The following is a 25869-nucleotide window of genomic DNA, read 5'->3' as shown; positions in this document are numbered from 1 at the left end:
TCCAACTGGTTGCTCGGGGGAGCCTTCCTAAACCAGGGTGATGCTCAAACCCCCCAGCCACGGCCAGGGCCCCCCAGCCACTCTGTGGCTGCAGCCCCCTGAAGCCAGGCTGACAAGGCTACAGCATGATTAGCAGAGATAAACCCGGAGCCCTGCAACAGGTGGGAGCAGAGGGGAGGAAATAAATCCAGCCTCAGGACAGTTTGCGCTGTACCCAGGGCCTCCCATCTCTGCAGAGAGGGGAAGAGCCGGGCGGGCCATAAATCCCCCCTGCACCGCCAGCCGTCTGATGCTCCGTGCCTTTCATCACAGGTCGAACAAACCCACACACGTTCCCTGCCCTTGCTGGGGGCCACTCTGCCTCCAAGCCAGTGGAATAGGGCTGCCAGCTCACAAGGTTAGCTCATCTCAGGCCTGGGGCTAGAGATGGGGGGCACGCTCCCCATTGCTCGTAGGACTTCCAGCCCACCAGACTCACGGCACCGAGAAGCAGCAGGTGGAGTCCTGGCTGCTGGGTTCTAATCCCAGACTTGGGTGGGGAGTATGGCCTAGTGGATACCTGGATTCTAACCAAAGATCTCGGGGGAGAGCACGGCCTAGTGTGTGGAGCCCAAGGCTGGGCTCCAAGACTCCTGGGTTCTGATCCCAGATTTGGGTGAGCCGTGTGGCAATGGGAGAACACAGTTGGGACTTGTGAATCTAGGCAAGCGTGTCTGCTAGGTAAAGCAGGGGCCAGGGAATAAGGACTTCCAGGCTCTAGTCTGATCTCTTGGAAAGAGTAGGGTGGTTAAAGAACCCAGGAGTCCTGAGTCACTCTATTTCCAGCTATCACTGACTCTCTGTGTGATCCTAGGCAAACCACTACGTCCCTGAGGTATAATACGATTAACATGAAGTTCTCTGCCAGTGTCTGTTATTAGAGTCAAAACTACATCACTGATCCAAACACGTCTCCCCTCCCCCCAATGCTGGGAGCAGGAACCATCTCTGATTCCACAGGACATTCCTCAGAGAGGACCTGTTACAACCACAAGCAATCCTTAGATGCAGCCACCGCTGGGGAGGAACACAGTAGCTGGTTACCAGCCGTGCTGCATGATGATTTTAGTAACGGACCGTGCAGGAGAATCTCTTCTCATTGGAGTGATTGCCCAAGCAGGGATCTGGTCACCAAGCCCTTGGATTAAGACCCTTCGTCTCAGAGGCAGGGCACAGGAGAGATTTTAATGAGCAATGCCCAGACGTAGATTGAGAGACTCATTCTGACCCATGTATATGTTATACCTCGCAGTGCTAGAAAAGGAGCAACTCTTCCAGCAGCCGGCACCACCAAACCCCACGTGCTGGCTGGTGGTGGTATGGGGGGGTGTTTCCTTCAGCTATTTATTGCTATTTACCAAAGGCAACTTTGGTCTATAAAGAAAGGTTCAGGGATCCTGCTGCCACTGACATAAATGGGGAAAAGTCCAGGAGGGGAAGAGAGGTATGTATGTGGAGGGGGGAGAAAGAGAGAGTTGGGTGATAGATAGATAGATAGATAGATAGATAGATAGATAGATAGATAGATAACTTGCGAGCAGCGGTCTGAGTGTCGTGTTAATGTCAAATCCAAGGCCTTGTCTACAGGGCAAAACAGTACCAGATTAAAAGATTTAAACTGAAACCGATTTAGGCTTTGTCTACACAAGAGATTTTCTCAGTATGACTGAAGGCACCGATAACGCTACCCTGGTCTAGCACCCCAAACCCCACCCCCGAGGAACTCCTGGCCTTGGTCCACACTAGGAAGTTGTAGTGGTTGAATCCTACCAGTCTAGTTAAAGCAGTATAACCACACACCCACACCCTGGGCAGGCACAATGATCCCAGTACAAATGGATCAGTGTAGGCACAGCTCATTCCCAGCTGGGAAGGGGAATATAGACCAGCATAACTGCATCCGCCCAAGGGGTTGTACTGGTATCACTGTCACTAAAAAATCAGCCCTCCAACCAACAGAGTTATACGGGTACAAACACAGCGCACTGAGCAGGCATCCGCCCAGCCAGTCAGACTGATTTTATATAACTGGTCCATCTTTCCTGTGTAGACAAGGTCTCAGATTAAGAGTAGTTTACTGTGGTTTAGCTTAAATAGGTTCAAAACCAAAAACTTGGGAAGTTATGAGATAAACTAAGGGCTGAGGGGATTGAAACCACTATAATCTAACACCCGATATAGCTGATGTCACTTTGGAAGTGATTTAAACTGAGTCAGAGAAAAGCCACAGGCTATGTCTACACTATGGGCAGTCCAGTGGCCCAGCTGCAGTGATGCTGCTGTAGCCCCACAGCGTAGATGCTTCCTACATCAACAGAAGGGATGCATCTGTTGAGGGAGGGACCTGCTTCCCTGAACGATGATGAGCTGCCAACCCTCCAGGACTGTCCGGGAGTCTCCAGGACTGAAAGGTGAATCTTTCATTTAAAGATTATGTGTCATGTGATGAACCTCCAGGAATTTGTCCAACCAAGATTGGCAACCCTAAGCCCCTTGTGATGGCTAAATCAGGAGAATTCTCCATCAGCCACGCTGCATCTACACCAGGGACTAGGCTGACTTAACTACAGGCTCCGGGGGAGGGAGGGGGTGAAGGTTTTCACACGCAGCTATGTACCTAGGTTGATCTATATTTCAAAGGTAGACCATGCATCCACATAGGGGGTTAAACTGGGGTAGCCAGAGCCCTTTATCCCAGGATGATGATGACTGAGTATAACTTCCCACGTGAAGGAAATTTCCCCAAACAGTTCGTTCCTTGATGGGAATAAACAAAAATCTAGTAGCAGTGTCTCTCCTTCTCTAGGGCTTCCAGGCCCAGCGTAAGAAGCTAGCTCCTGCTTCCCTGACAGACAACAGCACTTTGCATTTCTATGGAGACTCTCAGCAGCTCCTCAGTTCTTTATCACCTCCTCAGCCCCTAGAAGCAGTATCCTAGACAATCAGCTGTTGGAGGGGAGCGGGATCCTGATCTGAATTAAATTAGCTGCTACTACTTAAGAAAGAGATGGAGTAGTCCTCATGGATAGTTCTCTGAAAATATCCAATGTGCAGCAGTAGTCAGGAACCATTAGGAAAGGGATAGAGAAAATATCATAATGCCACTATATAAATCCGTGGTGCGCCCACATCTTGACTACTGTGTGCAGTGCTGGTCACCCCATTTCAAAAACCGTAAATTAGACTTGGGAAAAGTACAGAGAAGGCCAACAAAAATGATTAGGGGGGTGGAACAGCTTCTATGTGAGGAGAGATTTAAAAAACTTGGAAAAGGGAAGGCTAAGGGGGGATGTGATAAAGGGCTATGAAATCATGAACGGTGTGGAGAAAGTGAATAAGGAAGTGGTATTTACCCCTTCACATAACACAGAAAACAGGGATCAGCCGATAAAATTAACAGGCAGCAGGCTGCAGACAAACACAAAGAAGCACTTCTTCACACAATGCACACTTAACCTGTGGAACTCATTGCCACGGGATATTGTGAAGGCCAAAAGTATAACGGGGTTCAGAAAAGAATTAGCTAAGTGGATGCAGGACAGGTCCATCAATGGCTATTAGCCAAGAGGGTCAGGCTCACAATCCCATGATCTGGGTGTCCCTAAATCTCTGTTGGCCAGATGCTGGGACTGGACAACAGAGAATGGATCACTTGATCACGTCCTGTGCTGTTCAGTCCCTCTGAAGCATTCGGCTCTGGCCGCTGTGGATACTAGGTTAGATGGACCATTGGTCTGACCCAGTATGGCCGTTCTTATGTGCTTATGAATGACCCAGCCCGGTGAGGTGTAATGGGGACCACAATGGTACTTGTGCTCCATTCCAGGGGAATCTGCCTGGATCCTGGATACCTTTTAGGACATCAGTCCTAGATGGGGTCCTGCTGTGAGGAGTATAAAAGGGATTTTGTAGTGAGGAGGCTGGACACAGATAGCACACCGGGGTTCTCTCTGGGTCTGTCTACTTGGCAGCTGCTACAACCGCACAGCTACACCACTGCAAATGTGCCACCTAAGCACCGTGATGTAGACGCTTCCTACGTTGTTAGGTTGATTGAATTACAGAACTTAGGCCATGAAATTCTTTACAGTCCTGAGCAATGTCGCTAGCTGGGTTGACCAGGTCTCTGGCTTCTTACCTCTCAGCCTGGGCTCTCCTAGCACGCAGCTTCTGCTGGCCAAAACATGCCAGGGCCACTCGGAAGGACCCCTGCCACCCAAGACCCCAGGCCCCCTGAATCCTCTGGGCAGCCGTGAAACATGCTTTTGCCAGTATAGGAATAATAAGGCAAAATAAAGCCATGCGGTGCTTTCCCGGTACAGGAATACCTATGCACTTATATGTGGAGGCAGCCTACAGTTGCACTGCTAGAAGTCTGTAGTGCACTCTGGCCTAAGCTGCCCCTACCTAAGCACTCTGACACCAGTATAACCGTGTCTACACTGGGGCTTAAGAAATGTCATTAAAAATCACCCCCCTCTCCAACGCTGCTGCACCAGCAAAGGTTTTCGGACAGAGCTGGCCCTGGGCTGCTTCGTGGCACTGCATGGTCTCCCTAAGAGGTGGGCTTCGCCCGGTGACATGTAACTGCACGTGGCCCACGGAGCAGATGCCCCAGTGTTTTCAATCCGAACCGCTCTGGTACATGATGGAAGATGCTCTCATCCCCCCGGCCCAGGATCGTTCCTGTGTCTCTGCAGCAGCAGGATAAAAGGCCTGATTTCTGTTCAAACACCGTGGCGGTGGTTAAAGCAGGGCCAGGCAGCGTCAGGGAGGCAAAGCGTGGCGCAGGGCTTTGCATTCCCGTCAGGTGGCTGCCGCATGCCAGCAGGTGCAGCGAGCAGCAACCTGCCAGAGTGATTAATAACACTGATCCTTTGCCCTTTGATCTGAAAGCGCTCCGCGGACACTTGTTAATTAAGCCTCAGGGAGGCAGAGCGGGGGTTTGCTAGAGGAGGAAACTGAGGTGCAGCGCAAGGAAGTGACTGGCTTAAGATCACACAGCTAATATATGCAGCAGCCGGGAAGAGAACCCAGGAGTCCTGATTCCCAGTGCCCATCTGTAATCCCAAAGATCACACAGCACCCAAAGCTGAGAATAGAAGCCAGGAGGCCTGACTCCCTTCCCCTGATCTGTTCACTGATATCAAACCTCCCAGAGCTGGGGAGGGAACCCAGGAGCCCTGCCTCCCAATGTCTCTGCTCACTGGGCCAGGAGGGGAAAGGCCAATTCCTCTGTCAAAGGGGAGTGTTCATGGTGGTTCTAGTGGAGTTCAGTGCTCCCCCAACCAGCCTCATGTTCAGATGCAAAAACCAGATCCAGGCAAAAACTTAGGCTGGGCAAAGCCAGGGGGAAAAGCAATGAGGTAGTATGGCTTAATGGCTATAGCACTAGACTGGGAGTCAGGATGGACCTAGGTTCTAGTCCCAGCTCTGCTGTGTGACCTTGAGTAAGTCACTTCCCTGTGCCTCGGTTTCCACAGCTATACAATGGGGATAATATACTGATCTCCTTTGTGAAACAATTTAAAATCTGTTTATTCTACTCTGGATGATCAAAGCGCCAGCCCTGGATTTGGCCCAAGCAACAGTGTGGGGGACCAAGAGGTGCCCCCTGCACCCCACCAGCTCCCAATACATGGATAGCAAAGGGGAGAGGGGCAATCCTGTCCCATACACCCCATTATATTTCAACCCCTCTCCCCACACACAGGCTCAGCTCTGGGGCCCTTTGTGGTCCCTTCCCCTGGCACTGGAAGGGGCTCAGCAATGGCATGGGCACCCAGACAGCACTCTTCCAATTGCACCTCCTCACGCTACAGATCAGCCAGCCCCTCCCCAACCTTATTGTTGATATTACTGAGACCGGGGACCCCTTGTGTCAGGGGCTGCACAGACACAGAGTGAGAGCCAGCCCTTGCCCCCAAAGAGTTCACAGTCTAGACGGTGGGGGGGGGAACTGAGGCACAGAGACTTGCCCAAGGTGAGTGGCAGAGCTGGGAATAGAATTCTAGTGTCCGGACTTCCCCGCCACTAGACTGCCCTGCCCTACCTGCCTGCTAGTGACCAGGCGGCGAAGTCCCAAGGTCGGTAACTGACCTAGCACTACCAGGGGCTTCATTTCCCCTTAGTGGGGAGTGAGGACTTTGGGATCTGGGAGCAGAGAAGAGCCCCTTGGTCCTGTCTAGTGCACCCCTCCCAGCCAGGGCAGGGTGGGTCCCTACTACGTCGCTATGACCTAAAGCACCTGGGATCCTGGCCCTTCCCCTGGGGGGACAATGAGCCAGCCAGATCCAGCTTACTGCTGTGGAATGATGGGGCTCCCCGCCCTTCCCCCTGGGGGGGAACGACGTGCCTGTCACATTGAAATGGGGCTCCCAGCCTTTCCCCTAGGGAAGAGTCGTTCTCTAGCTGGATCAATCCCCCTGCCACAATGTTTCTCCACTTTTCCTAACTCCATCCCCTGTAACACATCCCTCTGCCCCTTGGCATTCACCCCCATCCCGCCGCCCACCCCACACATCCAGCCCCCCCCCTCTCCCCTCATTGCATGTCCATCCCTTTGGCCCCAGGATCCAGGGCAGCGTGCAACATTTCTCCCCCCACCCCCATCAGCCTTCCTGCCCTCCTGCCCCTCCCCTACCCCCAGCCCAGCCCTTCCTCCCCATCCATTGGGTGAGAGAGAAAAAGGGGCCCAGCTCCTGGCTTCTTATCAGATCTGGAGCCTGCTGGTAACTTTACAAGAGGCTGGGACAGGCTCCTGGCCCTCTGAGGCCACCAGTTATCGGGCCTGTCATTTCCTGGAGAGAATCACATTACAACCCTAACTTAATCCCTTCCTAATAGCTTCTGTACACAACACGCCAACCCTCCCAGGAGCCCAGGGGTGAGGGCTTGGGGGAGGGGGTTACTTTGGGGAAGGGGTGGCTTCACCACCCCTCCTGCTCCCCTAAATCCTCAACCCTAGAGGAAGAACGCTGGGCGCTCCGCTCCCCTGGGGATGCGTGTGGGATGGAGGGACACAGACGAAGGGACAGATCCGTGGAGCCTGTCACCCCATTCCCCAGCGATCTGACAGCCCCACCTGCAGACCCAGCGCCGGGAGCCAGGAAGGACCCAGGCCCCGTGCATCCTGGGGTGTAGCACTCAGAGCTGCTGCGGCCCCAGGCTGTTTTACACGGGGCTGAGGCACCAACAGGCTCCTGTGAGTCAATCTCCTTCCCCCTGGCACCAGCTCCGGCTTGCAATCGTCTCTCCGCCAAAGCCACGTGGGCACCTGACGCATGGTGCACCCCTTCCCCCCCCACCACACACACCCCGCTGCCATGGCCCCGCTGCCAGCCTGTTCCCATAATGCTGGGTCATTTCCTCTCAGCGCAGCAGGTGCCCCTCCACCACCCACCAAGCACCCAATCAGAGAGGGGCCGGGGGTGGCGTCACCCAGGGCAGGGTCCCTCGCTAGCCAATTGCATCCTGCCTGCCGCCGCATGCCCGCATCAGAGCGGGCACAAGCAGAAGGGTGTGGGCAGGAGAGCCAAGCCACCGGCAGGAAACGCTCCGCGCAGAAGGGGCAGCTACTGAGCTAACGGGCTGGCAGCCGGCGCAGGCCCCAGCTGGGCACGCCGGGCTGGAGGGGGCAGGACGACAGGTGCTGTGCCCAGCTCGGCCCTGCCATGTCTCTGCTCCCCCTCCTCCCATGCTGCAACCCAGCTCAGCTGCCCGGCATCCCCTCTTCCTTCAGCCCTGCACGGCTTTTCCATCCCAGCACCACCCTGGGAGGAGCAGCCAGCGACACGCCCCATAGAATCAGGGCCTGCTCCAGGCACCAGCCCAGCAAGCAGGTGCTTGGGGCGGCCAACGGAGAGAGGAGGCATGTCCGGCTCTTCGGCGGCAAGTCCCTCGGTCCCTCTCGGAGCGAAGGACCAGCCGCCGAATTGCTGCCGAAGACTGAAGCGGCGGTGGTAGAGCTGATCGCGATCACGGCTTTTCCCCCCACCCCTCCTGCTTGGGGCGGCAAAAACCCTGGAGCCGGCCCTGCACAGAATCCTCCCCTTTACTGAGCAGCCCCCCTCCACCCCACCACCCCATGGCTTTTCCAGCCACCCCGCTTGCGCGGCACCTGCCCTGCATCACTGGGCAGAGGCTCATTGTCACACTCGCTCCTTGCCCCAACGGGCATTAGCCCCAGCATCCTCATTCGGTTCTCAGTTATTAGGGGGAATCCTTCGGGCGCTGCCACAGAGGGTCGGATGGGAATTTGGGCTGCCCAACCTGTTCAGTCCTTGGCCTCTCTGCCTACCAGTGGGGCTGTTTAATGCTAGTCGCTATGGTGGTGTTAGTAGCCCAGGATGTGTGCTCAGATCTGGGCTGTGACTGCCCCTGCAAAGTTCCTCTTCCACAGGACACCAACCCACCTTGTGGCTTGCGCCTTTTGCTCACTTCTGGATTCCCACCAGCGATGCCAGCACAGGGCGGCTGCCTATCCCGCTCCTGGACTAGCTGGGGACATGACGGGCAGAAGGGCAGGGGTGGTCCATGCTCACAGGAGGCTGCAAAGCTCTGACTGGCATCTGCAGCCCAGTTCCCTCACGTCCTGGCACAACCACGCCAGCATCAGTGGCAACCCACGGCCCCACGGAATCCTTTAATACAAGGTCCCTGGGCAGCCTCCTGAGGGAGCTGTCACGGGGTCAGCTCTCCGGCAGGACCGGTTCTGATGGCCCAGCCCACTTGTCTTGCTGGGCCCAGCCAATGTTCCTACTCCCAGCTCTCCCGCTGCCTGACCTGGGGCAGGAAGTTTGGTGGTGGTTGAGATTTTTTTTTTTAAAGCCTAAATTGCTGAAATTGAGGAAATTCCTGCCCTAGCTTCGCACAGCTTCAAACAGGCCATTTATAACCGGCCGTAAAATGTTTGCAGCTGGGTCGCTATATAAGCCATTTGTCTCAGTAACTGCATTCCTGACACTTTACAAAGGGAGTAATCCACACACAGCCCCCCTCTCCCCCCTGCACACTCAGACACACACCACAGCCAAACACCCACACATGCCCGCAGCCTCAAGCAAAGACACACAGCCCAGCCAGAGGCAGGGCTCAACCAGAATTGCACCCCCACCCCATGCCCAGGCACACCCATGCAAACCGACATAAACACTCACAAACAAATGCATGCTCCTCTGCAGTCTAGGAGACACACACTCACCCACACCCACAACCCTGAACAATCACTACAGCAGCTCTTCCTTGCCCAGGAGGTGCCACAGGCTACCAGGCTGGGAAGCTCAGTAGCCACTGCTTTTGCCAGCCCAGGCCCATATTGCCTCCTGCTCCCTTCAACAGCCGCTCCAGGGCCACCCTGGTGACCTCACTCAATGTGGTTTCCACAACATCTGAGTCAGTGGAACAGGAGGGTTGAGGAGAACGCCCCCACAAGTTGCCCTCAGGAAGATTGCTGCCAAGGCAGGGCGGGGTGGAGGCATGGGGGCTAGATGGCAGGAAATCAAAATAGGACTCTTCCCCCTAGGGTCTGAATAGGGGCCCTGAGGCCCGATTGCTGATCTCAATGGGGCCACGCTGAAGTAAGACCTACACCCATGAGCCTTGTGTACCCTGCTGCCTGAGGGGTGGGGGTGGCCCCTGCTCCCCCAATGTGCACAGAGCAGAGGCCACCCCTCTACCTGGCCTGATTGCTCCTGCTATGCCCCTTGTGGAGTGATTGCAGCCAAGCAGAGTGGGAATTCTTGTCTGGCAGCGCCCTGAGTCCCTCCTTCCCAGGTGGGGATGCCAGGTCCAGGGTGGGAACAACCCGGCTGGCCTGGCTCCATTGGGGGATTAGCAACTAGGCCCTGAGCCAGAGGAGTTGCCAGCCCAGAGACGAGGACAGACAGAGGGGTGTCCTCGCTCAGGAAGGGGAGGGGCGAGCAAAGAGAGGTTCGGTTCAGAGGGCCAGTCCAGCCCAACCTGCAGTCCGGGTGTTGCTTCTCCGAACTACCTGGGGGTCAGCTGGGGCTGGATCAGCCTCATGCGAAACCTGGGGCAAGGAGATGGGGGATTCTGACATTGGGTTGCCAGCCGGAGCACAGGGGCAGAGAGGTTGCTGGGGTAACGGGAGGGGTGTTAATGCAAGGGGGGGGTGCTCATTCCAGGCAAATGAGGTGAATGTTTTATGTGTCACATGCAGCCAGTGCCAAGGAGCGACTCATTACACCAAGGATGGGGAGACCTAGGTTCTGTTCTTAGATCTGCCAGTGACCTTGTGTGTGACCCTGGGCAAGTCCCTTTGCCTCAGTTTCCCTTTGTCTATGCAGACTGTGAGCTCTTTCGGGCAGGGACTGGCTCTCTTGCAGCACCCGGCACAAAGGGGCCCTGTTTTCAGCCAAGGCGTCTAGCTGTTACTATTCTAAACAACCACAGGAACATGCATGTTCCCGGTCCACCCGACCCCGATCCCCGATTCCCACCGTGGTGAAAGCAGATGGCAGAGATAACAAGAAGAGAACTGGCTCTCCAGGCTGGGTGGGCACTGGGCGAGCACTCTGCCCTGGTTGTTCTCTGGGGCACCCTGCACCAGGTCTGGACAGAACCATTCGGGCACATCTGCATGCAGCTGTCCTGCTGTTGCCCAGCCCAGCATGGCTCCTGGGAGCAGGGACTGCTGGGTCATTTCCCACCCTCCTGCCACAGAGTGGGGAGGCGACCCCAAGCTGGCAGCAGGTGTGATTTCCCATTCACCTGCAGCTAAAGGTTCCAGTTACAGGCCTTATAGCCAATCGGCATAGCCCAAGCCTACACTACACCTGGGAGAGGTGGGGTCCTGCCCAAGCTAAAAACTCCAGGGGGATGGGTACCCTGTGGAAAACTGAGGCTGAAGAGAGGAGCAAGTCAGGCTAGGATCCGGGAGCAAATGAAGGAGAGAAAGGAAAAGCAGTTACCTTGCTCCCCCCACGCATGCACATGGGGGGCAATCCCCCCCCAGTGTTTTGGGGTGTCTTTAGCACCTGACTCTGAATGCCAGACAGGTCCCGGCTTTGCAATGGATTTCTAGTCTACAAAAACCCACCTGGATGGGAACTTTGGGGGGGGTGGCGTGTTAGGGATCCGTCCAGGCCTCGGCCTCGACCTGCTTCCCAGACCCAGGGTGCTAAGGAAGGGTTCCGTGCCACGTTTTGGAGCAGGGAGTTAGCGAGACAGGAGCAGCCTTGGCAGGGAAAAGCTTGGCAGAGTGGAGTGGGGACAGCTCTGAAATGAAACCATTGGAAAGGGGGGTGGGGGGCTGAGATGGAGGAGAGAAAAGGTCAGATTTACTTGGGGGGATGCCCCACGTCATCCCTATGCCCATCTCTGCCCCGCTAGGTGCCCAGGGCTGCGACGGGGCGTTCTCCCAGCCCTACAACTGGCTGCTGAAAACAGCCTGTTCCTCAACTTGTAAACAGAAGTGGTGGCTGCCAAAGGCGGAGAGATTTGGCCGCCACTCAAAGGGAGCCTGTAGGCTGAGAGAAGCCAGGGGGTCCTGGGGATGGAAGATTCCTCCCCCCCCTTTACTAGTTCCACCCCCCTTCCCTGCTCCTGGCTCTGCCAGTGGGGGGGGGGGGCGGGGGGTTTACAGGTGGGGTACTAGACGCAATGCTGTGCCCGCTACACCTCCGGCCACAGGGCTCCTCTCCCAGCACTTCTCCAATCCCTCATCCTGTTTGCACGGCTCGGTGGATCGCCGCCAAATTTCCATATTTAAAAGAAAGAAACAAAAAAAATTCCCTGGCTCTGGCTAGTGAGGCTGGAAGAAATGACCCCTCCTGCCCTGCTCGCCGCCCCCCTCCGCACCTTACTGAGCTCCCCACCCCCTGCTCGAGGTCCCCTGGGATTGGCTTCAAAGCGCACCCTCATCTGGTCCTCATTTTCCTGCCCTCCGGGGCTTTTCGGTAACGCGCTAAAGACAAAGGGGGACTGGAAAGGGGCACGCGCCCCCAACCCCAGCCAAACAAGACGGAGGACCCCAGGGCCCCTGAAACTGAGGCACGTTGTTCCCCCTGCACTGCACCCCACCCCACGAGCAGGGTAAAGCGGAGAGAGGCCACGGATGGAGGATGAGGGTGGGGGGTGAACCCACGCCCCTCCCGCCCCTCTCCAAAAAATACTTCTCACCAAACTTCCCCCCCCCCGCCCCTGCGTAAAGTTCTAAAGCAGGAAACGGGCGAAGCGAAGAGCCGGGTCCAGACCGCGGGCGCGAAGTGGGGTTTCTGCTTCCCCCCACGCGCGTAACAACCCACGCACACGCGCATGTATAACCCCCCGTCCCGGGCAGGGGGTGGCACACGCCTCCCGCCACACTGGCGCAGCGACGCGCTCAGCCACCGGGCGTGCGCTCCTCCCCACGGAAACACCCACCCACGGCCCAGCCCCACGCGTGGCAACCCATCCATCCCCGGCACCACGTCAGTCAAGCCGCGGCCCACCCCACCAACCCCTCCCTTCCCCACGGAGGAACCGGGGTCCACCTACATTGCAGGCTGGCCGGCTGGGGCCAGCCGAACGGATCCAGCGCCCCGAAACAGGGGCTGATGCTCGCCTTGCGCAGCATGCAGGAGCCTTGGTTGGTGACATCGAAGAGCTGCCGCGGAGCCACAGCGAACGCCTCCATGCAGTCGTACATCGCGGCGGGGAGGGGAGCGATTTGGGGGCTGAGCGGGGGTGGGGGGAGGGAATCCCTGCTGCGCCCCCTCCCCCGCAAAACCACAGGGGGAGAGAGCCACACTTCGGCGGGAGGGCGGGTTTGGGGGGCCGCCGGGTCAACTGAGACCTCCCCAAAAACACGCCCGGCACTGGCTTGTGGTGCGGCGCTGGACGCGCCCTGGGTGAGTCCCAGCGGCTAGTGCTGGGTACCTATTGGAAAAGCAAACGCCTCGGAGATGGGGGTGGGGCTTGGGACAGAGTGGGCGGGGCTATAAAGTGGAGGGCACACCTACACCCACACACGGGCTTTCGGACACACACACGTGCACAAGCTGCACTCCCCCCACACACACACACCAGTCTCTCTCTCTCTCTCACACACAGTCATACAGTCACACATTCTTACTGCCACCCAGAAAAGGGCTCACACACATAATGTCACAAATGCACACCATAGGGACACACATACACACACACACAGTCACACATTCTTACTGCCACCCAGAAAAGGGCTCACACACATAATGTCCCAATTCCCCCCCTAGGGACACACATACACACACACAGTCTCTCACCTCCTTCCACCCTCACACAAGGTCTTAAACACACACATATAGTCAAACACAACAGCACACACAGTTACGCACTCAGTCTGACATACAAAGTGTTTCGCAGTGTCACATGCACACACAGTCTCATACACAGTGTCTGTCACACACACACACAGTCTGTGTCATATGCACACACGGTCTTGCAGTCTCACATGCGCAGTGTCTCAGTGTCACGCACAGTTTCATGTTCTCACGCAGTGTCACACGCAAACAGTCTCACTGTCTCAGTGTCATGCAGGCTCACACAATGTCACGCTGTCTCACAGTCTCTCACACACACAGTCTCACTATCATGCACTCACAGTCTCACATGCGCACACCGTCTCTCTCACACTCACAGTCTCACACCAAGTCTCACAGGCTTGCACACACGGTCTCACATGTGCACAGTCTCATATACACCCAGACACCCATCCACACACAGCGTGTTTGTTTCCATACACACTCTCTCCACTGCTTGTGGGCAACAGGGGCTGTGGGTGGCAAAGCCTTGACACCAGGGATGCATTTGCACATCTCCTTGTGCCAACCTGCCCGCCCCCACAAGCTGCCCGCACAACCCCATCTCGCCCCCACCCCCATCCTTGGGTAGGGCGCAGTGATACATTCCTGTGGCTTGAAAGTCTCCATTTCCTTTCAATCTCAGATGCCTCTCAGTAAAAATAAGATCCGCCCTCACCCAGCCCCCCTCCTCCCCCCACACACACTGCCTGGGCTGGCCCGGCCTCCCTCCTCCCCCCCTCTGCTGCCTGGGCAGGCCTGGCCTTCCCCTGCCACAGCCTAAGCAAGGCCAAGCCGAGCCATCCTCCTCTTCCAGCCCCTCCCTCTGCTGCCTGGCCTCCCCTCCTCTGCTTCCTGGGCTGGCCCAGCCTCTCTACACACTCCCCCCCCCCCCGTGCTATATGCTGTGCAGGCTGGCTGGGCCCTGCCTCCACCCATGCCCCTGGCATCCTACTCCACTGCCTCCCCCCAACCTCCCATCTCCTCTGCCTGGGCAGACCCGCCTCCCTCCTCTGTTACCTGGGCTGGGCTGGCCTGGCCTGGCCTCCCCCCAGCTCCCATTCAGCTCTAACCTGGCTCTCACCAGCCTTCCCTACTCTACTACCTGGACCATCCCAGGTCCCCCCAGCCTTCTCCCTCCACTAGCTGGGCAGATCTCCTCCCAGGCTGCCTGGGCTGGTTTCCCCCTCAGTATCCCCCCCACTGGCTGGGCTGGCCTGCTCCCCCAGCCCCCTCTGCACTGGCTGGCTTGAACACCCCCTCCCCACCGGCTGGGCTGCCCTCCTCCCCACTGGCTGGGCTGCCCCCCCCCAACATCCTCCCCACTGGCTAGGCTGCCCCCCCTCAACCTCCTCCCCACCGGCTGGGCTGCCCTCCTCCCCACTGGCTGGGCTGCCCCCCCCAACATCCTCCCCACTGGCTAGGCTGCCCCCCCTCAACCTCCTCCCCACCGGCTGGGCTGCCCTCCTCCCCACTGGCTGGGCTGCCCCCCCCAACATCCTCCCCACTGGCTGGGCTGCCCTCCTCCCTCACTGGCTATGCCAGCTCCCCCTCCAACTCCCCCCTGGCTAGGGCAGCTTCCCCCCAGCCTGTTCCCCACTGGCTGGGCTGTCCTCCCCCCTCACTGGCTACCATGGCTCCCCCCCAGCCTCCTCCTCACTGGCTGGGCTGCCCCCCCAGCTAGGGCGGCTTCCCCCCAAACCTCCTCCCCACTGGCTAGGCTTCCCCCGCAGCGTCCTCACCACTGGCTGGGCTGAAGCCCCCACCTCCCCTCCCCTCCACTGGCTGGCCTGCCCTCCCCACATCTCTCCTCACACTGGCTCACACTGGCCCCACTGGCTGGGCTGGCCCCTCCCCCAGTCTTCCCCCTTAGCTGGCTGGGCTGGCTTCCCCCCCCCCCAGCTTCCCCCTTCGCTGGCTGGGCCAGCCTGGCTCCCCGCTCACTCACTGGCTGGGCCAGCCTGCCCCCCGCCCCGCAGCTCCCCTCCCTTTCCTTCCAGCGCAGAGGCAGAGCAGCGAGCTCTGCTTGAACTCTCCGAGAACCCCCTTTGGGTACAGTAACCTTCAACTGACCCAGCTCCATGTCAACCCTTCCCTTCCCTGCCTGCAGCGCACGGCACAGATCCGATGAGGAGCCGCCAGGACACAGCGGGCTCCCGCCTGCTCCTGCCGAGTCCCCCCACCCTGCCCCCAGGCCTCTGCCACCGTTACCCCCTGCCCCAGGACAAGGGCGACCTTCCCACCCCACACGCCCCTGCCCCAGCCACGTCTCCCATCTGGAGGGACCTGTTCGGGTTGCGGGACTCAGGGGTGTCTGGAGCTGGGGGTTAGCTCCAGTTTCAGAGCTTGAGGCCCCGGGTCCCTGGGGGTGGGCGCTATGTTGGCGGAGCTGGTTTGAAACACAGTTTTCAGCCAAGACCTAGTCAGGGCGCTGGGGGTTTCAACATGAAATGGCTGGGCCCCAATACCCCTGCTGCCCCCTGCAAAGAGGGGAAAGGGGGATTCACAGTAGTTGTGGGGGGCTGCAGCCCTGAGCCTCTGGAGGGGCAGCCACGTGGCTCCACAGCCAGCTTCAGCAATTTATAGTTGCCTGGAAATAATAAACCGTCAGCGAGAGCGAGAGACGGACCCGCCCTGGGAGCTGGCCACTGAGCCAGAAGCAGGGGCCAGAGCCCAGTGCCTCCTGCCAGGGGGTGACCATGTGTGTGTGTGGGGGGCCAAGGGAGGCAGATCTGCTCTACACATCCTATGGACCTCCTAGAGCAGAAACTGCCGGGAGATTTGGGATCAAACATCCCCGCTCCATGGGGGCATTAGTACTCTCTGCCCCTCCAAAACTGCCCCTCATCAGACCATCAACTCCCCTCCCCCCTGATCTCCTGGGTGGAACGTCTTGTACTCCCCACATCAGATCACCCATGGCAGAGCACCCACAACTCCTGGCAGCAGGGCAAGTCTGAATGGAGGGGCAGTATTCCCCTCCACCCCCGCCCTCAGCTTTAAATTCTCAATGCACCCTAAACTGGCAAATGATGTATAAAGTGACGCACGCATTGCAGCTGGAGAGAGGTGGGGGGGGGGCTATAGGTACACACACACTGACCCGTGCCACGACGGACCCCTGGGTGGGGCATGCCACGTCGGGACTGACATGCTGCAGGGCCCGAAAGGGGTTTTCTTTCCTTCTTCCCTTTCGCATGCGTTTGCTGAAATCCAAAAGGTCCCAATTAGCCTGACCCGCCTGCCCGGTAATTAAAACCAGAAGCCGCTCAGCACAAACCCTGGCTCTGTGGAAGGCCTGAGGAGGAGCGGGCTCCCGCTCCCCTCCCAGACTCACACAGACTCGATTAAGCCTCGCAGACATTCCCTCACTCCCTGGGCGCAGAACTCACCCGCTCGAACTCTCGAAGCAGCCCCACATCAAGGGGTCCTGTGCCAGCTAACATTGAGGGGGTGGGTTGGAAGGAGCCCTCAGACTGTGATGGCCCCCTCCCAGCTCACCCCAGTGGGGGCTGATGGGAATGGAATGGAGTGAATAATTTGCACGGAATCTAGCAAATTTTGCCCCATGGCTGTATGGGCCGGTGAGTTTCTGTCATTCATATTGCTTACTTGTGAGTGTCATGGGGTGCACTGGGACGTGCAATTGCACGAGTCACTGTTATTCCAGAGGCTCCAGCATCAGCAGGAAGGGGTGAGCGGGAAGCATTTTGGTTTAATCATCCTAACATATGCTTAGGGAGATTTTTTGCTCCATTATTCACTATATTCACACTTGTGTCAGTGTAGCATCACATGGAGCGTGTGCCAGTGCAGCACATGCATGTTGGTGTGGTGCGTGTGTCTGCATGTTCATGTTGGTGCATGTGTTCTTGAGTCAACATGATGCCCAGGTGTGCAGGCTTGAATCACTGCACACAAGTTTGTATGTGGCTTCATCACATATGTGCTTTTGTCAATGCAATGCACGTGTGTGTCATGTCAGTATGGCACATGGAGACACATGTCTGTGCATGTGTATGATGTATGCAGACATGTACGATGTCTGCATGTCTTTGTGTCCATCTGTCCATGCTTGTGTGGGTGTGATAGGATCGTGTCTGTGTGTGTATGTTCGGTACAGTGTGGCACGCGTGTCCTACTGTTGTGTACTTCTGTCAGTGTCCACGTGGGTGTGCTGCTGTCACCATTGCTCTCCTGCGTGCTCCCATCTGTTCAACACATGTGTCATTGCCTTCATGCTTACATCACCATGGTACGTGCTTGCCTTGGGCAGGCATGCATAGGCGTGTGTGACGTGTGGGCCCAAGTGCTGTGCATGTGTTTGGGCTGCAGAAACACTTATGTTCCTCTCAGCCTAGTGCATGTATGAGGGGCTAGGCGCCATGTCCGCATGCAGGCCCACATGTGTGCGTGTCAAGCCAGCACATGTGTGGCATGTGCAAGTGCATGTGATATCTGTGGCATGTGCTTGCATGCAATATCTGTGCACACCCTTGTGGTGCGTGTGTGTGTGTTGTGTGCAGCCGTGTGTGTGATGTCTGTTTTGGGGGGGAGGGGTCGAGCTTGTGTTTCTGGGGCAGCAAAGACTCTAAGTCCAGCTTCCATTCAGGCCCCTACAGTTTCATGGCTCAATTCTGGAGCCCCCAGGCCCGCTCACACCCCAACCCGACAGCCCCTGCATAAGGTCAGGTGACATCTCTCGACTCATCCCCCTCCCCACCCCAGACTGCTCAGCCTCATCCCCATCCAACTCTGCTAGTCACTCCCCACCCAACCGCTGCCAATGAACTGGGACCCCCCAACTCGTGTGCTTCTTGACTGCTCCATGCAGAGCCCCCGACAGGAAGGGCCAGGGCTGCCTAGTAACAACCCTAGTGACTCTGAAAGATGGAGGCGAGCTGGGCTGGTGGGAGGGCAGAGGCCTACAAGAAGCCTTCCCTCTTTTCCACCCCCACCCCCCAGAGCACAGGGACCAGAACTCCCTCCTCTCAACCGTGGCAATTAAAACTATTAGCTTCTAATGTTTCACGAGAACCAGATGTGCCTGGGCTAGCCTTTGTGGGAGTGGGGCATGCATCAGGCTAGCGAGATGCCAACACCAGGGACCCCTGCAGCCTTCTGCCAACAGGCCAGGAGCTCCCCCGAGAGCTGCCACTCAGCAGCACAAAGGGATGCACTCTGGCCTGTGGCCAGGTGCCCCAGAGAGACTGACTACAAGTCCCAACTTACAATGCCCTCATCCTAGGCAGGCCACTGGGACTGGTGCATGCTGGGAGCTGTAGTCTCCCTGGGCCACTCCCATCAAAGAGGGCAGCTGTGGGCTATAGTGTAGGACTCCTGTGGCGCCGCCCCAGTGGGTTAAATGGGGCTGATTACATCAGCAGGCAGCACCCTTGGAGTTACGGTGTCACCTGCTCCCCCTGTCACCCCCACCTGAAGGAGCCACTGTCACTCACTTCCCCGGCATCCACACTGAGGGGGCAACATTTTCTGAGTCACAATGTCACCTGCGTCACTCACATTGGGGGGGACACCTTCTGGGGCACAGTGTCACCTACCCACCCCTAGTCAGCCGGTGGGGTGGGGTGGCAGCCTGGCTTTACCATGGACCTGGGGGTACAGCGTCACCTTCCACCTCAACCCCCATGAGCTGGCTGAGGGGTCACAGGGAGGGGACAAGATGCCACCGGGAGGGTACAGGCCCTGGCTCCTCGCCCGCCTACCCAGTCACTGGGGCTTCGTGTCTGAATAAAGCCCTGTTTCTTTTGCAGAGACACTCACACTTTCCTTCTCCTTTCTTTAAGGCCTCCCCTTTGCCCCCCCTGCCCCCCCTCCCGGTTAAGCTGACCCATGCCAGAAATGAATCCCTCATCTTGCCGGTGGCTGGCCCCCATGTGCCCAGCTGCCCCAGGGCTAAACCTCTGCTTCCCTCCCCCCACCTACCATATCCCTCCCTCTGCCTCCGGGGAAACTTTTCTCTTATGTCTGAAACCTCCACAGCCTGCCAGCTCCAGGAGAGATTGATCCCCAGGGGGAGGGGAAGGAGCAAGCTCCAGCAGCACTGAGATGCGGAGGGTGGGCAACAGAAAGGACACCCCCTCCCCAAAAAAAATGACCTGTGTTTAATGATATTATAGACACCCCGCCCACCTCGTACTTGCAAAGCATGGCCGTGAACCTTTGTTCCATTAGCAATAGCACTTCTGCTGGGAGCTCCCCCCCACAGCCAGCCCTCCTGTCCTGCTCCTCGCAGCTGCCCCTGCTGGGAGAAGCTGGGCTGGGGTAGCCTTGAGTTTCCCCCACAGCCAGCGTTTCTGCCCCACTCCCCACAGCGCCCCCTGTTGGGAGAGGCTGGGCTGCAGTAGCCGGGAGCTCCCGCCACGGCCAGCCCTCCTGCCCCGCTCCACACAGCGCCCCCTGCTGGGAGAGGCTGGGCTGCAGTAGCCGGGAGCTCCCCACATGGGCAGCCCTCCTGCCCTCTTCCCGGGCATTGATGCATGTTTCTGAGAAGCAGAGTCACTCTGGCAGCCTTGTGCAACAGTGTGACTGAAATGACATCTCTGCCCAGAGCCCAGTCAGGCGCCAGGCCAGACCTGCCAGGCCTGTTCCTGGGGCTCGGTGCATCCTACCATCTGCCACCCAGCCCCGCTGCACAGCTCCAGGTGACACCCCACCTTGGCCGGCCGCAGTGGTTCCAGGAAGCAGCGTATGCTGCAACCGTCTGGGTTCCTAGCAGAGGGTGAGGCTGGCATTTCCACTTCCTGTTGTGGCGCTCTGACTACTTCCTGCACTGGCCACATGGCCCGGTGCCAGGCCCTTCCACCGTCCAGCCCTGCGTGCCATGCCCCACCAGGGAACCAGCTGCTGGCAGTGACGCACTCACTGTCTGGGAAGAGGAACCCAACACACTGTCAGCAAACTGGGAACACAGCTGGGTTGTCCCTGGCCTCCCTCCATCTCCTCCCCTTCCCCATCAGGATGGACAGACGAACGATGCACCATGTTCACGTTTATTCACAGCGGCACATGCACGGCACTGGTGTCACTCCCGCACGCTCTCAGATGCAACTCACACTCAGCACTACTGCGCCCTTCCCACACACTGGCTCATCGGTCACTCGATCGCTATCGCAAACGCTCACAGTCACAGCCGCACATCAACAGGCAGACAGTCACACATCAGTCTCTCTCATTCGTGCCCTGACTCATTCACAGTCGCGCCACCACTAGTGTTAGAGACCTTCCAGTGGGTTCCTCAGGGACCCTCAAAACCAAAGCGAAGAATTTCCCTCTCCATCAGCCACCCCCAGGCATCTTGGGCAGATCCCTTCCCCCATCTCTCTCTCTCTCACACACACACACACACACTCTCTCTCTCTCTCTCACACACACACACACACACACTCAGCCCCATGCTTTAGCCAGCCACTTTCCCAGCTCAGAATCCCAGCACAGCTGCCTGCAGCCCACAGAGGGGTCTTTCACACCAGGCCCAAGCAATTCTGCACAGGCAATGCAAACCCCATAGGGGCACTACCACCCTAGGGCCCTGAGACCGGTTGACCCGTTCAGCTCACATGGGGGAAACTGAAGCACGAGATGGGACTGGTGGCAGGCCACAGAGTGAGTCAGCCCTCGAGATTAGAACCTGGGGCTTCCCAGTCTGCTAGGCCGCACTACCCAAGTGCAGGGGCTGCCTATCTTTGGCTAAGATACTCCATCCCCACTGTTAAACAGCTGCCAAGCTCCACCTCAGAGGTGGCTGCATTTCGGTGGTGCTCAACATCTGGGTTCACAAAGACACAGGCTGTAGATCCGTCCCCGCCCGCTCCTTCACGTTGTGAAAGGGTCCCTGACTAGGGGTCAGGAAGACATCACCTCTGCTATAGTGTGAGAGTGGAGGAGATGGGGTACTGGGCACACGGGCCATTGATTCTGTTTGGGAGGGGGCACCTGGCTGGATGAGGCCATGGGTCTGATCTGAGGGCTGTTTGGCTCTCTCTCGTGCATGTCCCAGTGAGGGGATCTCATTGTGGCAGTGAAGGAAAGGCTCGCCCAGGGGCCAGGCCCTCTCTGGAGCCAGCAACAGCCCCAAGGCTCCTTCCCACATTCCAGCCCCACTGATGCCATAAACACTGCAACATTCATGATCCATATGGTGAGAACAGAGGGGGAGGGGCAGCACCAGCACCATGGGTGGGGCCGGGCAGCCCCGAGGCGGGTGAGGGGGGAAGCTAGTAATAATCATGTCTCACATTCTTGAGGCCCCCACCCCGCTCCCTGCAGCACAGCGCCCCCTACTGACCCTCCACCCAACTCCCTGCAGCACAGCACCCCCTACTGACCCTCCACCCCGCTCCCTGCAGCACAGCCCCCTGCTAAGCCCCCATCCCACAGCACAGCGGCTCTGCCCCACTCCCTGCAGCACAGTGTCCCCTGCTGACCCTCCACCCAACTCCCTGCAGCACAGCACCCCCTACTGACCCTCCACCCCGCTCCCTGCAGCACAGCGCCCCCTACTGGCCCTCCACCCCGCTCCCTGCTGCACAGCTTCCTACTAAGCCCCCATCCCACAGCACAGCGGCTCTGCCCCACTCCCTGCAGCACAGTGCCCCCTACTGACCTTCTACCCAACTCCCAGCAGCACAGTGCCCCCTACTGACCCTCCACCCAACTCCCCACAGCACAGCACCCCCTACTGACCCTCCACCCATCTCCCTGCAGCACAGCGCCCCCTAGTGACCCTCCACCCAGCTCCCTGCAGCACAGCACCCTCCAATGACCCTCCACCCAGCTCCCTGCAGCACAGCACCCCCTAGTGACCCTCCACCCATCTCCCTGCAGCACAGCGCCCCCTAGTGACCCTCCACCCAGCTCCCTGCAGCACAGTGCCCCCTAGTGACCCTCCACCCAGCTCCCTGCAGCACAGCACCCCCTACTGACCCTCCACCCAGCTCCCTGCAGCACAGTGCCCCCTAATGACCCTCCACCCAGCTCCCTGCAGCACAGTGCCCCCTAGTGACCCTCCACCCAGCTCCCTGCAGCACAGCACCCCCTACTGACCCTCCACCCAGCTCCCTGCAGAACAGCACCCTCCAATGACCCTCCACCCAGCTCCCTGCAGCACAGCGCCCCCTAGTGACCCTCCACCCAGCTCCCTGCAGCACAGCACCCCCTAGTGACCCTCCACCCATCTCCCTGCAGCACAGCACCCCCCAATGACCCTCCACCCAGCTCCCTGCAGCACAGCGCCCCCTAGTGACCCTCCACCCAGCTCCCTGCAGCACAGCGCCCCCTAGTGACCCTCCACCCATCTCCCTGCAGCACAGCGCCCCCTAGTGACCCTCCACCCATCTCCCTGCAGCACAGCGCCCCCTAGTGACCCTCCACCCAGCTCCCTGCAGCACAGCACCCCCTAGTGACCCTCCACCCATCTCCCTGCAGCACAGCGCCCCCTAGTGACCCTCCACCCAGCTCCCTGCAGCACGGCGCCCCCTAGTGACCCTCCACCCAGCTCCCTGCAGCACGGCGCCCCCTAGTGACCCTCCACCCAGCTCCCTGCAGCACGGCGCCCCCTAGTGACCCTCCACCCAGCTCCCTGCAGCACAGCGCCCCCTAGTGACCCTCCACCCAGCTCCCTGCAGCACAGCGCCCCCTAGTGACCCTCCACCCAGCTCCCTGCAGCACAGCGCCCCCTAGTGACCCTCCACCCAGCTCCCTGCAGCACAGCGCCCCCTAGTGACCCTCCACCCATCTCCCTGCAGCACAGCGCCCCCTTGTGACCCTCCACCCATCTCCCTGCAGCACAGCGCCCCCTAGTGACCCTCCACCCAGCTCCCTGCACCACAGCTCTCCCAAGCTCAGCCAGGGAGTCAGCGCTGACTGAAGGAAGAGCACTCCCTACAGAGCTCCACTCTAGCGTCTCCTAGAACAACAGCTGAGCATTGGGATCAGGCCTGACTGTGAGTGGAGAGTGCTCCCCACTGAGTCACTCACCCCACTGGTTCCAGGAGGAGGTCTCCCTCCCCACTCCTGAACACACCCACCGCTGCTTAGCTTCACAGCTGACAGGCTGCTTGAAATGGTCGCAGCACCCCTAAGGGGGGGGTTCAATAACACTCAATGCTCGGGACACAGCCACCCTCCTGGGCCAGTGGAGCCAGCCGGGGCCTTGCACTGGGGCTGTAGGGATCAATTAGCATCCCAGCCTCCAGCCATCCCCCATCTCGTTAAAGGCAAGGGTGCCCATAAACACCTGGGGACCTGCACATCAGCGGGTGGGGAGGGCAGTCAGTTCCCTTGACCCCGTCCAGAGCGCTGGGAGCACAGCCCTTCGATAGGGGCCAGAAATGTGTCTGATGGATCCTGGGCCCACTGGTTTAGTCCAGAAAGGGGGAACAGACCCAGCTGCCAGGAGTGGGAGATATACAAGCTGAGCAGCAGGGAAACTGGGGGAAGGGGCATTTGGCAGGGGGGATCCAACTCCTGATGTGGATCCAGGATCGGGATGGCGGGGCAGCCCCCCCCCATTTTGGATTCACAGATTCACCCTCCGTTTGCTCCCTGCGTGCGTTCCCCGCTCTGGACTTCAATCAGGGACCCTGCAATGGGGGATGGGGAGGGGACATCAGCTGAGCGGTGCTAGGGGAGAGGGTGGCTGGGGGAAGCAGTGGGAGAGAGTCGGTTATTTGTGGATGTGGGGGGCAGGGGATCTGGGGGTTTCAGAGCTGTAGGGGGTTGGAGCAGTGCAAACTTGATTCCACTTCCTAGAACCACCTGTGGGGAAGGTAATTCCTGCAGAGCTGCTCAGCCATGCTGGGCACCCTGACTGGCACGGATTTATTCTCCCTGAAAAGTAGAGCAAGGTAGGTCTAGTGGTTAGAGCAGGACACTGGGAGCTAGGGCTCCTGGGGTCTATTTTATCCCCTGCAGATTTGTAAAGCAATATCATGAGAGGCAGGGCACTGCTGAGGGACCTCAGGGTGCTGCTCCTAAGGGTGCTTCCCCGGGACCATCCCTGCAGGCTGAGGCCTCTGCTGGCCCTTGGGGAGCTGTAACGCCCAGCCCCTCCTGCCAGTGCTGAGACAGCAGGTTCGCTGGGATATCCCTCACCCTCTCCTGCGGAGGGCTGCAGGGCTGAATTAGTTCATGTCCATATGGTGCTTGGAGAGCCTCGGCTGGTGGCACTGGGGCTCGCTGGCTCCCCTACAAGTGATTAGAGATGAGGGCAGGGGAGCCCATGTGCTACCAGGGGGCCTGGGACTGGCGTTTCTGGAGGTACCTCTACTCCAGCCACTACGGCATAAGCGGGCCTGAAAGACGCTGAAAGTTAACACTAAAGAAAACAAACCACAGGGTATAGGCGGCTGCCAGCTACCCCCCCCCCGGCTGGCCTCCCCCCTCGTACCCCTGGCGGGGTTCACTGAGAGGCCAGTATGCTTGGAGCTGGGATGCTACTGGCTCCCCCTGGAGACCCATGGGCTCACTGCGCTCGGGACGGGACAGCCCCACATTTCACCCCCCGTTCCCTCTGCCCAGCTCCCGGGGATGCTGCAGATCAGGGAACCCCACGTCACATCAAACTGGGTAATCACCCTACTGGGTCCCCCTGCACCCTGCCCCACCCCAGCTCCCGCACCATGCGATGCATTAAGTCCACCTGCCTAGCTGACCAAAGGAGGCCGGGCCACTGAGCTGGGACCGTCCCTGTGGGCATGCAGCTCCATCTCCCCAGGGGCAGGGAATATGCCCATTTATACTCCAGGAAGCTCACAGTGCTGGAGTCTCAGCTGGGCACTGCTGTGGGGAAGCTCACAGCGCCAGGGCTGGGGGATGCCCATTTACAGTCCGGGATCTAACTGAACAGGGCACAGGAGCTGGGGCCAGGACATAGGAGACTGGGCTTGGGGGGAAGCATGACAAGGGAGCCCCAGGGTTCTCCGGGGTGCAGAGCTGGGGTGGAGGCCGGGGAAGCTGAAAGTGAATCTGGTGCTGGGTCGATAGCCCTGGAGGCTGGTAGCTACAAGACGCACAGGGCAAGGCACCTGCTGCACTGTCCTCCATGGGCAGCGGGAGAACGTCCCAGCTTCGAGCTCACCTGGATGGGACCCTGCTCTGAGCTCTCACCAGGCTGGCGCAGGGCTGGGCCCTGGGAGGGGGACGGATCTAGGTCCCATTAGCAACCCCAGCAGCTGGAGGGCGATGCCCTCACAGCCTCCTGCCCACATCAGAGCGCTGCCCATCTCACCAAGGCAGTATCAAAGGTGAAGAAGCAACCCAGGATCCTGACACCTGCTCCCACCCCGCTCCAACACACTAGACCCTGCTCCTCCACCAGCCTCTGGAATAGAACCCAGGAGTCCTGGCTGCCACCCCCCCCTTCCCCCGCCTCTAACCGCTAGAACCCACTCCTCTCCCAGAGCCAAGAAGAGAACCCAGGAGTCCTGACTCCCAGCCCCACCCGCCCCCGCTCTAAGCTACTCATCCCCTTTGCACATCCAGCTCCCCCACTCTCCCCAAATTAGTCCCCCAGCCCATAATCCTGGGC

At 58.7% G+C, this 25869-nt stretch overlaps 1 protein-coding gene across 2 annotated transcripts in view; it reads right to left on the bottom strand.

The window, feature by feature from the left end:
• Positions 1-25869, bottom strand: part of RARG (retinoic acid receptor gamma) — a 65096-nt gene that overhangs the window by 17531 nt on the left and 21696 nt on the right. The window contains exon 1 of one of the 2 annotated variants that reach the window (XM_050924606.1): positions 12538-12893. The exons of the other annotated variant lie outside the window; for it this stretch is intronic. Within the exon in view, the coding sequence (XP_050780563.1) occupies positions 12538-12688 (151 nt within the window). The 5' untranslated portion in view covers positions 12689-12893. Of the gene's footprint in view, positions 1-12537; positions 12894-25869 lie in introns of those variants that run through there. 2 annotated transcript variants of the gene reach the window in all.

The sequence above is a fragment of the Gopherus flavomarginatus genome, chromosome 16, assembly GCF_025201925.1.
Source record: "Gopherus flavomarginatus isolate rGopFla2 chromosome 16, rGopFla2.mat.asm, whole genome shotgun sequence".
In the NCBI taxonomy this organism is placed as follows: domain Eukaryota; kingdom Metazoa; phylum Chordata; order Testudines; family Testudinidae; genus Gopherus; species Gopherus flavomarginatus.
Note: the sequence above shows the minus strand (reverse complement) of the source record. Positions and strands in the feature narration are given on the sequence as shown.